The following is a 15751-nucleotide window of genomic DNA, read 5'->3' on the forward strand; positions in this document are numbered from 1 at the left end:
GGTTCGGGCTCCTGAATTGTCAGGTAATAACCCTACTCCTGTTGGCTGAAGCCGATCGTTGCTCTTATTCACCATAATCACACCAGTACAATATTTGGGTAGCCTATCTAACTGTTGTCGACTTGGCGGTCTGAAGTGCTGACTCGTAGTCGACAATAGGCTAGCCTTCCTCCTCGAATCCGTATCCGGCGAGATCAAAGACAGCGCTATGTCTCTCCTGACAGTATCCATAGACACCGTAGGGGACTAGCCATACTTATCTCTGAAGTCGATATCCGGCGTCTTGTCTTGGTGCATGTTGGCTTGTATGTTGATCTTGTGTCTTATCTATTGTTTCATGTTCCCTCTCCTCTAGGGGGCCTTGTATTTATACCCATAGGTGTCCCCTTGTCCAAGTAGAACTAGGGAAACCAATATAGATACAATTCATCATTACTTATGCGGAACTCCTCCTATATCCGAAGGTTGTTTCCGTATAAGACATGGTATGTGGTGGGTCCTGCCGAGATTTAGTCAACTAATATTAGGTATGTGGTATCCATAATCCTGACAGTTATGGAAATGGTTGAGGTTGTTTTCCAATTGTTTCTGACAGTTTTCATCGCTAGTAATGGTATTATCTTTGCTACAGTACCACACAGTACTGTATTGTTCTCGCTCACTGAATTTTTTATTTTTATATTTTATTTTTTAAAAAAATTCTCATTTCAAAGTTTTACAGAGATATACTCCTCACGCCCTTCTGTAGGGTGGGACATATAAATCGTCCTACATTATGGCAGTCTATGTGGAGATTTTTCAGAATATATCATCAAATAGACAAATATGTACTACTTTCAGGATATGCCATCCAATTCGTGCTACTTTCAGAATACGCCATCGGAGCATGAATTTTCTTCGTTCCGTGCCACTCCGTCTCTTGGGTCATAGCGTCGTCGTCCTCCGTCCGACCGGCGCCGCCGTCGTCAGTCCACCACCGCCCGCGCCGGCGCCCGTGACAGCCGCGCCGGCATCCGTCCGTCGCCAGCATCCGTCCGTCGCCAGCATCGTCGTCGTCCACCGGCCGCGCCGGCGCTCGTGTCAGCCACGGCGTCGTCCGTTTGCCGCCGCCACCATCGTTGTCGTCCTCCTCCGCCACAGCTTGGCGAGTGTGCTCGGGGAGAAACTCCGCGGGTGGGGCGCGGCGGCTCTCCAGGGCTGTGCCCGGGACTCGGGTGGCGGACGCACGCGAGCGCGGGCGGCGGACGGATGACGGCGCGAACATTTCCTTTTTGCTGCTTATCCTGGGATTTTTCCTTGAAGGAAGTGATCTAATCTCTCTATATTCCAGTTCTTCAGTCCACCAATCTGCAATCTTCAGTTAAACCACAGAAGAATCCCAGCTTGTGCGACAATCATTTTCTTGTTAGAAGAGACTTTAGTTATCTTTTAGCATACACTTCTTCAATTGGACAGAACAATGATCATTAGCATAATCGACATAGTTACAGCTAACAACAAAGAGAGCTGAAATGAACATGCCATTGTACTTGTAGTTTGATATTCAGTAGAGGATAAAATGCTTCCAATTCCAAATTACTACTCGATTTTGGAATATGTAGATCGATGGAGTAATATGCTTCTAGATTTACGGACGATAAATATCGTCTCAGGCTATACAACACAACTCTTGGAACAGAGAAATTACCAATCTACCTAATGCAGAGATATTTAGGTGAACAGAGAAACAAAATACAGCTTTTGGCCGGTTCATCAGCCGGTTGCTCCTAGCTCCGGGCACCCAAGCTTGTCATCCTCCTGCTGTGTGGGCAGAGCGCGGCGGCAGAGAGGGCAGATGCAGCCGAGCCGGAGCCAGTCGAAGATGCAGCGCTGGTGGAAGGTGTGGGAGCACGGCATCATCCTGAGCTTCTCCTCCGCCACGAAATCCTGCAGGCAAACAGCGCACTCCTCCCTCGTGCCGGCCGCCGTCACCAACTCACCATCGTGTGGACGACGACGGCGACGGACGGACGGCTGACATGGGTGCGAGCGCGGCCAGTGGACGACGGACGCCGGCGCGGGCGGTGGTGGACTGACGACGGCGGCGCCGGGCGGATGGAAGACTACGGCGTTACCCACCCAAGAGATGGAGTGGCACGAAATGAAGAAAATTCGTGTTTCAATGGTGTATTCTGAAAGTAGTACAAATTGGATGGCGTATTCTGAAAGCGGTGCATATTCGATGGCATATTCTGAAAAATCTCGTCTATGTGACTTGGCACCTAATGCCGGACTTCAGAGGCGGTTTAGGCCACGACGTTGCTGATATCGCATTACTACATGGACTTGATCGATGGAGGGAATGAGAACCCTTGGAAAGTGCCACTGGGGAAGCCATCCGCCATGGAGGCCATCGTGACGCTAGCGAGCTACGACGCCGCCAAGACCACCGTGGAAGAACTCCGGCGGGCGTTCGTCAGGATCCATGTGATGATCTGCGAAGCCCTGGGGCTCAGGGCGATTTGGAAGGTATTTGGGGCACGACGGCACTAGGAAGAGGAGAGCTTTAGATCAAGCGGAATATGTGGTTCATTGGGCACAGCTCTCCCATGCCCTAGTGAGGTGGCAGCAAAATGGATTTCGCCATTGGCTAGATCCAGACAGCGATCTCGGTCAATCCTTCAAGGACATTAATGTCAGCAATGCGAAGGATGCTTGGAACATAGTTGATTTTCTTGTTTGTCCAGAATCATAACACACTTCTATTATACTATATCTATCTATTATATATTATATATTATATATTAAAATTAAAAGTCCATTAAACTTTCTACAAACGCTCTTAGACCGCCACGTAGGACCCCTACAATCGCTCCTAGGCTGCCACGTGGCTCTATCAAATCTAACCATCGATTTTCACTTAACTTGGTGGACCCAATATTTTAGACCATTAGATTAAATTTTCTCTTACATTGGTGGACCCGATATTTTAGGCTATTAGAATAGATGTATTTTATTTCAAAGAAACTAATTCCTTACTCTGTTACGTATTTATTATGCGGATGAGCTATATGTGTCGCACGTTTTTTTTTTCTTGCTAAAAACAGTCGAATCTCTCTGGCCGTTGATGGTTTGATGTACTGTGGATAAACGCTCGAGGGATACAACTTTCCTTTTTTTATCATCGTTATTAATCCTTTACCTTTTTTTGATTAGCATCGGATTTTTCCTGTATGTATGATGACACGTTAGTTACGTTATAATTGCATCCTATTTACACTATAATTACATACTAATTACATATGTAATTTTGAAACTTACGTATGTAATTTTGTGATTTACATATATAATTTTGAGACTTACGTTACACATACACTAAAATTACATATGTAATTTATAGACTTACAATGTAAATATGACGCTATAAATATAGCTATTCTTTTTATTATGTATATATGGAAGAAACTTCATACGCTCAAGAAACTAAGGAAGCATACCTACTGTTCGCGTCAGAAGAAAAAAAAACTACGCACAGAATTACCGTAAAATCAATAAGCAGAAAAAAAGCATACATACTTAGTACCATTGGAAAAAAAATTGATGACATTTAAAATATGATTTTCTATTATTTAAATATAAAACATATTACTCTATAAATTTACATAAATATTACCGTAGATTTTCATTTAAATTGGTGGACCCGATCAATGTTTTAGAACATTTGATTAGATGTCTAAAAGTCCATTAAACTTCCCAAAAATACTCCTAATTCACCATATGACAACCTACAAATGCTACTAAGTTGCCATGTGATGCTCTAATAAATTAGTGAAATTCTTAAAAAATCTAAAATAACAAACATATTTTTATTAAATTTGGTGGACCCAATATGTACAACTATTAGATAAATTTTCAAGAAAAAATTCCACTCCTAAACCTGGGCCCACCTAAGTCTGTATGTATAAGTTAGATTTTTAAAAAAATGAACGTACTTATGTACGTCTCCTCTTCCTTCAACTCATTTCTCAACTTTTTCACTCTCCTATTTTCATGCCTTATTAGTTTGATAAGCAATAATTTGTGTTAAACAATTAAGCTTCAAAATCATACAACTAATTTCTAATCCACGTAACTATTTAGATTATTCATAACTAAATTACAGCTGAAGACCATATTTCACTATAATTTAGCTTTGAAAAAAAAAGTCATTTTGGTTTATATTTCCTAACTTTTGCGTGCCATTCAAGCAATTATAAAAAATATAAAATAATAATAATAATATAGATTTTATCATAATACATAACTTCATAATAATTAAATTAGGTCTATAATCATAAAAGTAAAATGAATATACAATTAGTAATGTTTCCAAAATATGTTAGTTAGAAAGCAAAACTTATGCAAAAAGTAAGCAACTATAACATCTAAATCACACAGCTAATATTGATGAACTTATGTCTTTTGACTATTTTACATTTAAAGACACATATACACTGTAATATCGACTTTGAGAAGAAATATATTACTTTGGGGCTATATTAATTTTTCTAATTTTTGTGTGCCATTCAAACAATTATAAAATTATAGAAAGATAATGATATAGATTTTATCACCATATATGACTTCAAAATAATTAAATTAGATCTATATGGATAAAAGTAAAATGAATCTAACACAGACCATAATATAGAATGAAAAATAAGTATTATATTACCGTAAATCATTGTACATCCTCTGAGCGCACTTAAGGCATCACGTGTTACGTCTTAAATAAAAATAAAACTTTACAAATTGGAAGAAAAACCAACTGACCATCTGTTTGCAGTTAAAGTCTTAAGCCGCCATGTGTTACGTCTTAAAAATTAGAAAAAATAACAAAAAAATGTGACAAAAAATAGATAATCAGTTTCACTTAAATCATTTAGATAAAATAGAAAAAACCACCCCTCCACTCACCCTCGCCCCACACATACGCAGAACAGGGCATTACACGTTCCTTCCCTTCTTGGCTTGAGCTCTCCACTCTACCCCTTCCTATTTATATAGCCGGAAATAATCAAAAATATTAACACATGCATAAATTTTAAGCTATACATCTGATATCTAATCTAAATATTGTTGTACTTATAATTAAAACAATGATTGTAAAGATCCATAAAGCCTATAGTTTGAACTGGTATAAAATATAAAATAAAGCAAGTAATAGAAAATGTCAATAGGTACTAAATTAAACTATTTAGAGAAAATGTAATAAGTTCGTAAAAAAATTGGTTCTTACATTTCACTAAAATTGGACCAACCATTGAATGTTCCATTTTCATAACAATTTTACAATGCTTAGACATTAATGGCCTTACATCCATCGTATATCATAGCATTATGAGTTTCTCTACATATTATTACGCATATAAACCGCACTAAGATTCGCAGTATATAGTTCATTGAAATTCTATATTTGTTACTATTAAGTTTAAAACTTTGGGTTCATGTTAACTAGGTATTTTCTTTTGAAAAAGATAGTATAGATCACACAAATCACAAGGAAGCGAGGTATATGGCATGTCTTTATTAATTTATATATAAGTATGTAACAACTTGCATGAACTTAAACCAACTAGAAGGAGAAATACTTGATGGTACAAATATAACATATTTATTAACAATAATAGTTCTTTAGAATGTTAAAAAAAAGCAAGTAAACGTTCTATTAAAAAAGAGGACAAAACGCCTTACTCCTAATGTACACTTGATTTGTTAGACACGTTTTCCAAACAAACTAAATAGAAATTCTTTCTATATAATAAAGAGATCATAGATAAATATTTATACAGATGTATTAAATATTATATATTTGAAAACCTAACAAATATCTTGGAAAAATTATCAAAGCAAAATGACAATGAACAGCGGAGGCCTCACCTAATGTGTCTCATTCAAAAACAATATATTAATTTTAAACATGGGATGTGTCAGCCAATTGATATTCTGTTTTTATATATATTTCAAACGCAATGTACAATACATGCCTACGCGAATGCGCGGGCTACCTTCCTAGTTATTATAATTGTACGTATGGCTGCCATTGGCTAGCCTAATATTTACTAACACTAAAAATATAATTTGTGAGTAAAACTTGTATATATGTGTCCTTTGGAAGTTACAAAACAAATGCTGAAAAATAAGCTACGATTAAAAAACTTTAAATCAACTCCAAAATTAAGTTTTCAAATTTAAATATTGGTTGCGGCTTATGAGCTATAAGGCAAACTTAATAAGTACTAGCTTTATACTCCGGTTTTCAATGCAAGCCATCATTGATATTTTGATATCTGTTTAATTATTTGTCTTATTCGAAAATTTTTGTGCAAGCATTAAAAAAGTAACTTTTTTTCCCTAATCAAGGTACGCTGGGCACACTAGCACCGTGAACTTATCACTGTCTCCGTGCATGCCATAAAACTGGAGGCTTCATCCTGGAGAGTAATACAGTTCGTCGTTGGGCTTGGAGCCATTCTGCCGCACCTATAGATTTGATCCTTGAAGATATGAGCTGAGGAGAAGTTCATATTTATCCTTTCAGCCACTCTAGGCCATGAACTGATTCTCCTCGTTTATATACTCCCTCCGTTTCAAAATGTTCGACACCGTTGACTTTTTAGTACATGTTTAACCGTTCGTCTTATTAAAAAAAATTTATGAAATATGTAAAACTATATGTGTGTATGAGGGTATATTTAACAATTAATCAAATGATATGAAAAGAATAAATAATTACTTAAATTTTTTGAATAAGATGAATGGTCAAACACGTACTTAAAGAGTCAACTGTGTCAAACTTTTTGCTACGGAGGGAGTATATCGTTTGTTCGCGAGCCTCTGTACTAGTCATACCCTTCCCTTGATTGGAGCAGAATCTCAATGCCGAGGAACACATTTGTCCCAAACTGAAGAACAGTCGTCGAATTAACTAAAGAATCCTCTAAAGTACAGTGGCAGATAAACCTTGTTCACTTCCCTGCAACAACAGAACAGGAACACAATTCTGTCAGTTTCTTCACCCTTTTTTTTTCCTGTCCTAAATGTAACATTGTTTGCTTGTATAAAACATTCACATGTAGCTTCTATTGCAAAAAAGGGTTCCGATATTCCTGAAATTTCGGTGATTTCGGTGACCCTGAAATTTCCGGAATTTCGGTGGAAAACGAACCTGAACAAAGCAAGCGACTACTCGGTAGAAATTTCTGCATATGCAGTTGAAAATCTTACAAGCTCGTCGTCTCATTGTGAGATTAACGCGATATCCTATTCCTCTCCAGTTTGCGTGAACCTCGCAATGAGCTGCGTCACGTTCTCATACGAGGAGCCTCCTTTCGCCATGGCCCTTCGAGCTTTCCCGCCGTACTCCTTGGCCTTCCTCCTCCTCTCGCCGGCCTCCTCGCCGCCGCCGTCCATCAGCGCCGACACCGCCCGCGCGACGTCGCCCCGGTCGACTGTCATGGACTCGTCGTTCAATACGCTCACCGGAGCCGTCACGCCGATCGGCACGCCGACGCCGAGCATGTCCACGGCCAGCTGCTCGTTCGCGAACTGGTCGGAGAAGTGCGGCCACGTCGCCACGGGCACGCCATGGGCGATGGCCTCCAGCAGCGAGTTCCACCCGCAGTGCGTGAGGAAGCCACCGACGGCGCGGTGCGACAGGATGGCCACCTGCGGCGCCCACCCGCGAACGACGAGGCCGCGCGTCGCGGTTCGCGCCATGAACTCGTCCAGCCATTCTTGCATCTCCGGCCTCGACGAAGCTAATTCCGACTCCTTTACCACCCAGAGGAACGGCTTGCCGGAGTCCTCGAGGCCATGGCCGACCTCGAACAGGTGCTTTGGAAGCTTTCTCAGGACGCTGCCGAAGCCGACGTAGACGACGGAGCCGGTGGCCTGCTTGTCGAGCCACGCGGTGATCGCGCGCTGGTCCGTGCTAGCCATGGCCTCGTCGTCCCGGTTGTGCAAGCAGAGCGGGCCGAGCGTCCACACCGGCTTGCCGAGCGCCGCCTCGTAGCACGCCACGAACTGAGCCTCGAGGTCCAGGAAGGTGTTTACCACCACGCCGTCGGCGGCGAGCATCGCCTCGATGGCCTCGTCGCGGAGCGCTTCACAACCCGGAGCGTTGTAGAAACCGGGGACCGTGCCCTTCGTCACCGTCACGCGTACCGGCATTCCAGGCACGACGTAGTTCATGTCCTGTTCGTCGTCGGCGACGATCTGCTCGTACAGCCCATGCACGACGGCGTTGAGGTCGCAGAGCGAGTAGAAGCACGACGGCCCGTGGAAGAAGAGGCGCGGGATGCCGAGGCTCCGGGCGACTCCGGCGGCCCACGTGTTGCACCAGTCGAAGATGATGCAGCTGGGGCGCCGCTCCAGAGCGCGCACGTAGGCCTCGAAGGGCGCGTCGAGGCCGCGCATGGCTTTGACAAAGGGCGTGAACTGCGCGTCCTCCGAGAGCTTGTCGGCGTTCTGGCAGTCCGACGGCAGGCCTGCCACAGCCGGCGAGAACGGGAGCTCGACGATCTCGAGGGGCAGCTTCTCGCGCGCGGCCTTGTCAGCGACGCCGCGCAGCCTCGTGGCGTTCAGCGGCGTCGTGACGAGGCTGGCGCGTGCGCCATGCGCGGCGAGGAGGCCCGCGAGATCGACCATGGGGATGACGTGACCGTGCGCCGCGAGAGGGGCGAGGACGAAGTGCGGCTGCGCCGGCGCCTGTGCTGTGGACTCAGCTGCCATCACTGCCTTCTCCGGTCACTGATCATCAGTGCGTTCCCAGAGACCGAATTTTATGGGAGACTGCCTGAAAAAGAAGGTCAAGGACGGCGTTTGCACATCCATAATAAATATCTACTAGTGTCCTCGGACTCTTTTTCCACCACCTATTTCTTATCCTCTTCCTTTTCCCTTGTCTCGTAGCACTCTCCCCTCTGCATTCAGATGCAGCCGTGGCAACGGATACAAATATAAATAAATTAAAAATATAGATTACACAATTTTATATCACTTCAGAAGATACATACATAGTCAAATCAGACTTGCACTTTTAAAAATAAAAACAACTCTAATTGATAGTGGCATTCTCAAAATTTAGTCATTGCCTACTGTAAAATAGTATTGATGTGTCAAAATAACATTACTAAATTTATCATGAATGTATTTTTCATATATTATGGTTTCTTTTTTTCAACATTCAATATATTAAACATTAAAAGCACAAAACGTGCACTGGAGACAAACAGGAATAAGTAGGGCGAAAGAGGGTCGCTCTGTCTCAATCCACGGGTGCTATGGACTAACCTGTGGAAAGTTCCGGTGCCGCAAAAAGTTAATATTTTTGCGTGGAGGTTAGCAAAGGAGGGCTTGGCCATGATGGTGAATAGGAAAGCTCGCAAGTTGGAAGTGATGGCTACCTTCCGGATTTGTGGCAGAGAAGACGAGGATGGGTTTCACGTTGTGGTTGGCTGCACTAGGGCAAAAGCTTTGCGATCTATGTTAAGAGAGGATTGGCAGCTGCCGGCGGAAAAACTGTTGGTAAGAACTGGGCCTGATTGGTTACTTCTGTTACTGGATAAGTTGACTCTAGTTGAGCAGGCTCAATTTCTCCTAGCCCTTTGGAGGTCTTGGTATCTCAGAAATGACTGTGTAATGGGGGAGGGCAAAGCGTCAGTCCTGGTCTCTTCACGGTTCCTGAAGAGCTACTGGGATTCCCTCGTCCAAATTAAACAGGAAGACAGCGCGGATGGAAAGGGGAAAGCCCCGGCGGGTAATTCCTGGAAGACAAAAAAGGTGAAGATTGACAGCATGTGCATTGCTCCTCCGTCTTGGACTCCTCCACCTTTCGGATGGGCTAAGGTAAATGTTGATGGGGCTTTTGTTTCAGATACAGGGGATGCTAGTGCTGGTGTGGTCATCAGGAACCATCGGGGAGAAGTACTGCTCACGGCCTGGAAAACCATCCGGAACTGCGACTCGGCAGAAGAAGCTGAAGCCATAGCCTGTCGGGAGGGGGTGAGTTTATCGGTAGACTGGATCAGATAGCCGATAATCCTTGAAGCTGACTGCGCTAATGTGATCGCGTGCCTCAAGGCCAGAGAAATTGACCGGTCCAAGCTGTGCCATATCCTCTACAGTATTAAGTCGTCCCTGCATGTCTTGCCAGATTTTTGCCTGGAGAAGATTAGAAGAGAAAGCAACGGTGTAGCTCACGCTTTAGCTATTTTGGCCTTATGGACCAAACATTGTTCTGTTTGGCGTATGGATGCCCCTGCTTGTATTATGGAGCTATTGAACCGTGAATCTCAACAAGTTGTTGAGTAATCAATAAAGCTTTCTCTTCCTCGCAAAAAAAAAAAAACGTGCACTGGAGATACATGATTGTCTTTCCAAAGAGCAGCTTGTAATACAAGTATGACTAATATTTTGACAATTCAGCACTTCAGATTCAGAAGATGTTCTAGCTTTCTTAGATAGGTAGTCTGCCATTTTGTTTATGTCTTTGGGAATCCATTTGATGTTGAAGGGGCCATCACCTGCAAAAAATTTTAAATGTGCAAGAAGAGGTAAAAGGCTCCAGTGGCAATTCTGATTGATGTAATCAGTATTTTGAAGTAAGAGTGTTAGCTCTTGATTGTCTGAAAGAAAAGGAGGATTTGCAATTTTAAGGAAATCACATATGAGGAGAGCAAGTTTGAAGGCTGCAAGTTCTGCTTGCATTGGTGATTTGTAGAGACTTGATTTCCCCTGCACAAAGATAGCTTGATGATTAATCAGATTATGAAGAAAAAGACCAATACCTGTTAGATTGACCTTCCAAGAAGCATCAAAGAAGCATCTGTTTCCTAGTAAAAAGTTTAGACAGACAGTAGGATTTTGATTTATGATAGGAGTGTCATTATTATCATCATCATTGGATAAAGCAGTAATGTAGTTCTTAGACATGGCATTGGAGGCATTACAAATTTGTAAAGGTTCCCAATCTTTTTTTCTAAAGAAGTGATCATTTCTAGCTTTCCAAGTATGCCAAAGAAGAATAGAGATAATTTGAAGGTTGTTATCAAAACTATTAGAAGCAAGGAGATAGGCAATGATTTCAGAAACATTATGCATAGAGTCAATTATAGAATGATTGAAACAAAGCTCAGAAAATTATGGTTTATTGATTCATATATTATTAGAAAATTTACGATCATATATATATTTTTATACCAAGTTGATATCCTTTATCTCCTACTAGGCTTCATTCAATCTAGATCATTGGATAAGCTTATCTAGGGCACACGAAACTACACACATAATCAGGGCAAGATTAAGGTCCCGTTCGTTTCCACTAGAAAGAGTGGATAAAGTTTTGAATATTCGTAGTACGATTTTCAAACTGCTAAACGGTGCGTCCCGTAAGAAAACTTTCTATATGAAAGTTTCTCTAAAATATCAGATTAATCTATTTTCAAGTTTGTAATAATTAAAAATTAATAAATCATACGTTAATACCACATCGTTTTGTGTAACATACTTAATCTTTATCTTTATCTTCAGGAGAAAAGAACACCACCTAATTAAGTATTAAATATTACAAACCCGAAAATAGATTTATTGATTTTTTTTAAGTTTTGTATAGAAAGTATTTGTAAAACACACTTCGTTTAGTAGTTTAGGAAACATGCTCAACATAAATAAGGGAGTAACCAATCCGATAAGTAGTTTAAAACTCAATCTTAAATTTATTACTTATGTACTACTAAAAAACCTAATATGCAATATATAATATACTTTGTCAATCATGAATATCCAAATATATCAATCGTATGTCTCTACTAATCCCCATGTATATAAGTTCTAAATGCAAAGCACTATCCACCAATCACCAAGTCATACTATTTATGAGACATTTGTACACAGTACACCTAATAATTAGTTGACATCCAATAAGCATGTGTGTTATCAACTACCAAAGATAAAGAACAATACTAAGTGGGCAACCATTAACAAATGATAGGTAAGTGGAGGTGCCACCAAGCCACAATTAACAATAGCAAGTAGATTGACTACGAGTGGTAGCGTTTCTACGCACCTATATACACTCCTAAAATGTCACGTGACACTCTAATATATTAAGGAAATCTAAGAAAAGTTATAAGAAAAAAGGCAAAACATCTAGCCATTGGTTTACACTTAAACCGGTGGATTCATTATTTTCAACTATTAAATTACATCTATTCAAGTAATCCATTGCAGCTATGACTAATAGCATTCCCGCACTCCAAAGATGCCACATGATTCCCTAGATAATTAGAGAAAATCTAAGAAAAAAGTTAAGAAAAAACAAAACATCGAGCTATTGATTTACACTTAAACAGGTAGATGTATTATTTTCAACCATTAAATAATATATATTCAAATAATCTAATCCCTGCGTACATACATACAAAAGTGATGTAAAAAAAAAAAAGAAGATGAGTGTGCATACGATCAGTCCCATCGACTATTTTTCTCTCTTTCTTTGTAGCTCTGAGGTTTTTCTTTAATTGTGAATATATGTAGTGACCACCACCGGCAAGGTTGCCGAATAAGACACGCTTCCGCAACACGACTTCATGCCATCTCGCAATTTTTCTTGAAAGTATTATTTTATGTTGTAAGGCAATTAGAATAAAATCATAATCACTATCCAAACCAGTTGTTAACCATAACATGTTTAAAATGATGTCAAACAATATTTAAAAAATATCATCCACACATAAATATTCATAATAAAAATACAAACAACATTAAATGAAATAAGGTGCCTGCGCATTTGCGCAGGCTTTCTTCCTGGTTGTAGAAATAGTTATAAAGAAAAATCAACCATATATATTTTTTATGTTTTCAAACTAGCTAGCCATTGTTTTCTAGAGTTATTGGTGGTCAGAGTTGTTTTAAAAGTTTAACTAAATAAAGTTAACCATGTCGTTAACTATGGAGAGAGCATAGAACAATATTTATATTTCTAAACTTGTTGCCAAAATATGAGCAATTAAACTATGGTTACAGATAGTATCAGGTGACAATTATTCATGAACGGAAGGAGTACTACAAACCAACCTAGTGTTCTTCCACTCCAGTTTGCATGAACCTCGCAATGAGCCGCATCACGTTCTCATACGAGGAGCCTCTTTTCGCCATGGCCCTTCGAGCTTGCTCACCGTACTCCTTCGCCTTCCTCCTCCTCTCCTCGGCCTCCTCGCCGCCGCCGTCCATCAGCACCGACACCACCCGCGCGACGTCACCCCGATCAACTGTCAAGGACTCCTCGTTCAACATGCTCACCGGCGCCGTCACGCCGATCGGCACGCCGACGCCGAGCACGTCCACGGCGAGCCGCTCGTTCAGGAACTGGTCGGCGAAGTGTGGCCACGTCGCCACGGGCACGCCATGGGCAATGGCCTCCAGCAGCGAGTTCCACCCGCAGTGCGTGACGAAGCCACCGACGGCGCGGTGCGACAGGATGGCCACCTGCGGCGCCCACCCGCGCACCACCAGGCCGCGCGTCGCGGTTCGCGCCATGAACTCGTCCAGCCATTCTTGCATCTCCGGCCTCGACGAAGCTAATTCCGACTCCTTTACCACCCAGAGGAACGGCTTGCCGGAGTCCTCGAGGCCATGGCCGACCTCGAACAGGTGCTTCGGAAGCTTTCGCAGGACGCTGCCGAAGCCGACGTAGACGACGGAGCCGGTGGCCTGCTTGTCGAGCCACGCGGTGATCGCGCGCTGGTCCGTGCTAGCCATGGCCTCGTCGTCCCGGTTGTGCAAGCAGAGCGGGCCGAGCGTCCAGACCGGCTTGCCGAGCGCCGCCTCGTAGCACGCCACGAACTGAGCCTCGAGGTCCCGGAAGGTGTTCACCACCACGCCGTCGGCGGCGAGCATCGCCTCGATGGCCTCGTCACGGAGCGCTTCATAACCCGGAAAGTTAAAGAAGCCGGGAGCCGTGCCCTTCGTCACCGTCACGCGTACTGGCATTCGGGGCACGACGTAGGTTGTCTCCTGTTCGTTGTCGGCGACGATCTGCTCGTGCAGCCCATGCACGACGGCGTTGAGATCACAGAGCGAGTAGAAGCACGACGGCCCGTGGAAGAAGAGCCGCGGGATGCCGAGGCTCCAGGCAACTCCGGCGGCCCACGTGTTGCACCAGTCGGAGATGATGCAGCTCGGGCGCCGCTCCAGAGCGCGCACGTAGGCCTCGAAGGGCGCGTCGAGGGCGCGCATGGCGATGAGAAAGGGCGTGAGCTGCGCGTCCTCCGAGAGCTTGTCGGCGTTCTGGCAGTCCGACGGCAGGCCTGCCACAGCCGGCGAGAACGGGAGCTCGACGATCTCGAGGGGCAGCTTCTCGCGCGCGGCCTTGTCAGCGACGCCGCGCAGCCTCGTGGCGTTCAGCGGCGTCGTGACGAGGCTGGCGCGTGCGCCATGCGCGGCGAGGAGGCCCGCGAGATCGACCATGGGGATGACGTGACCGTGCGCCGCGGGAGGGGCGAGGACGAAGTGCGGCTGCGGCGAAGGCGGCTGTGTTGTGGACTCAGCTGTCATCGGTGCCTTCTCCGGTCACTGATCATCAGTGCTCTCCCAGACACCGATTTTGATGGGACTTCCAGAAAAAGAAGTCAAAGGACGACGTTAGCACATCCATAAATATCTACTACTCTCTCCATTCTGTATTTGGGTGAGTCACTAAAAAAATATCTTTTTTTTTTTGAGAGGGACTCTAGATTTGGATACGGTTATTACAAAAATAGATAGAAGTGAGTGGTGGATGGATGTGATTATATTAGTACTGAGGTAGTGGAAAAATTGAATGTGGAGAGTTACAATTAATGGGGAAGAGAATGTCAGTGGAGAAGTTATTATATTTTAGGACAAATCTTGAGAGCTAAAAATTATTATATTTTAGGACGGAGAGTACCGCCTATTTGAGACTCTTTCTCCACCGCTTATTTCTTATCCTCTCCCTCTTCTTCCCTTGTCTCGTAGCACTCTCGTCACTCCACCCAGATGCAGCAGTGGCAATGGAGCGGGAGTAGGGATAAAAACTAAGCGTATAGTTTTATGCCCTGTTTAGTTTCTAAACAAAAGTCTTTTTTCTATCCCATCAAATGTTTGGATATATGTTTAGAGTATTAAATATAGAAAAAAATTAATTATAGAGATTACGTGTAAATTACGGAACGAATCTTTTAAGCCTAATTGCTCCCTGATTTGAGACTTTTTCTATCACATCGAATGTTTGGATATATGTATAGAGTATTAAATATAAAAAAAATTAATTATAGAGATTGCGTGTAAATTACGGAACGAATCTTTTAAGTCTAATTGCTCCCTTATTTGATAATGTAGTGCTACATTAAACATTTTCTAATGATGGATTAATTAGGCTTAATAAATTCGTCTCGCAGTTTACAGGTGAAATCTGTAATTTGTTTTGTTATTAGTCAACGTTTAATACTTTAAATATGTATCCGTATATTTAATGTGACACGCTAAAACTTTTCAGCTTGCGAACTAAACAGGGCCTTAGTTCGTTCCGAAAGAAAAAATAAATACATATATCGTCAGGAGCAGATAATTTTCGAATAGTCTGATACGGATACGAATAGTTAAGCAACAAGAATCAGACTTGATTTGCTTTCCGATTCAGGCAAGATAATAGCTGACTTTTAGTTTTTTTTTAACTAGAAAAAAATACCCGTGTGTTGTAACGGGCGAAGGC

General features: G+C 42.7%; 2 protein-coding genes across 2 annotated transcripts; both read right to left on the reverse strand.

Moving 5' to 3' along the window:
- Positions 1 to 6839: 6839 nt before the first annotated feature.
- Positions 6840 to 8842, reverse strand: LOC127761770 (UDP-glycosyltransferase 73C3-like). Its single transcript, XM_052286099.1, has 2 exons — positions 7246 to 8842; positions 6840 to 6994 (listed from the first exon to the last, which is right to left on the reverse strand). Exon 1 carries the CDS (start codon positions 8749 to 8751, stop codon positions 7282 to 7284), a length of 1470 nt encoding a protein of 489 aa, XP_052142059.1. The 5' UTR covers positions 8752 to 8842; the 3' UTR covers positions 6840 to 6994; positions 7246 to 7281.
- A 1455-nt stretch (positions 8843 to 10297) lies between these two features.
- On the reverse strand, positions 10298 to 14656 carry LOC127761695 (UDP-glycosyltransferase 73C3-like). Its single transcript, XM_052286020.1, has 2 exons — positions 13096 to 14656; positions 10298 to 10755 (listed from the first exon to the last, which is right to left on the reverse strand). The coding sequence occupies exon 1, from the start codon at positions 14572 to 14574 to the stop codon at positions 13096 to 13098; it is 1479 nt and encodes a 492-aa protein (XP_052141980.1). The 5' UTR covers positions 14575 to 14656; the 3' UTR covers positions 10298 to 10755.
- Positions 14657 to 15751: the final 1095 nt, after the last annotated feature.

This window comes from Oryza glaberrima, chromosome 2, assembly GCF_000147395.1.
Source record: "Oryza glaberrima chromosome 2, OglaRS2, whole genome shotgun sequence".
Taxonomy (NCBI): domain Eukaryota; kingdom Viridiplantae; phylum Streptophyta; class Magnoliopsida; order Poales; family Poaceae; genus Oryza; species Oryza glaberrima.

Excerpts from the sequence above, each read along its gene's own strand:
- LOC127761770 (XM_052286099.1), bottom strand. The coding sequence starts at position 8,751 with ATGGCAGCTGAGTCCACAGCACAGGCGCCGGCGCAGCCGCACTTCGTC.
- LOC127761695 (XM_052286020.1), bottom strand. The coding sequence starts at position 14,574 with ATGACAGCTGAGTCCACAACACAGCCGCCTTCGCCGCAGCCGCACTTC.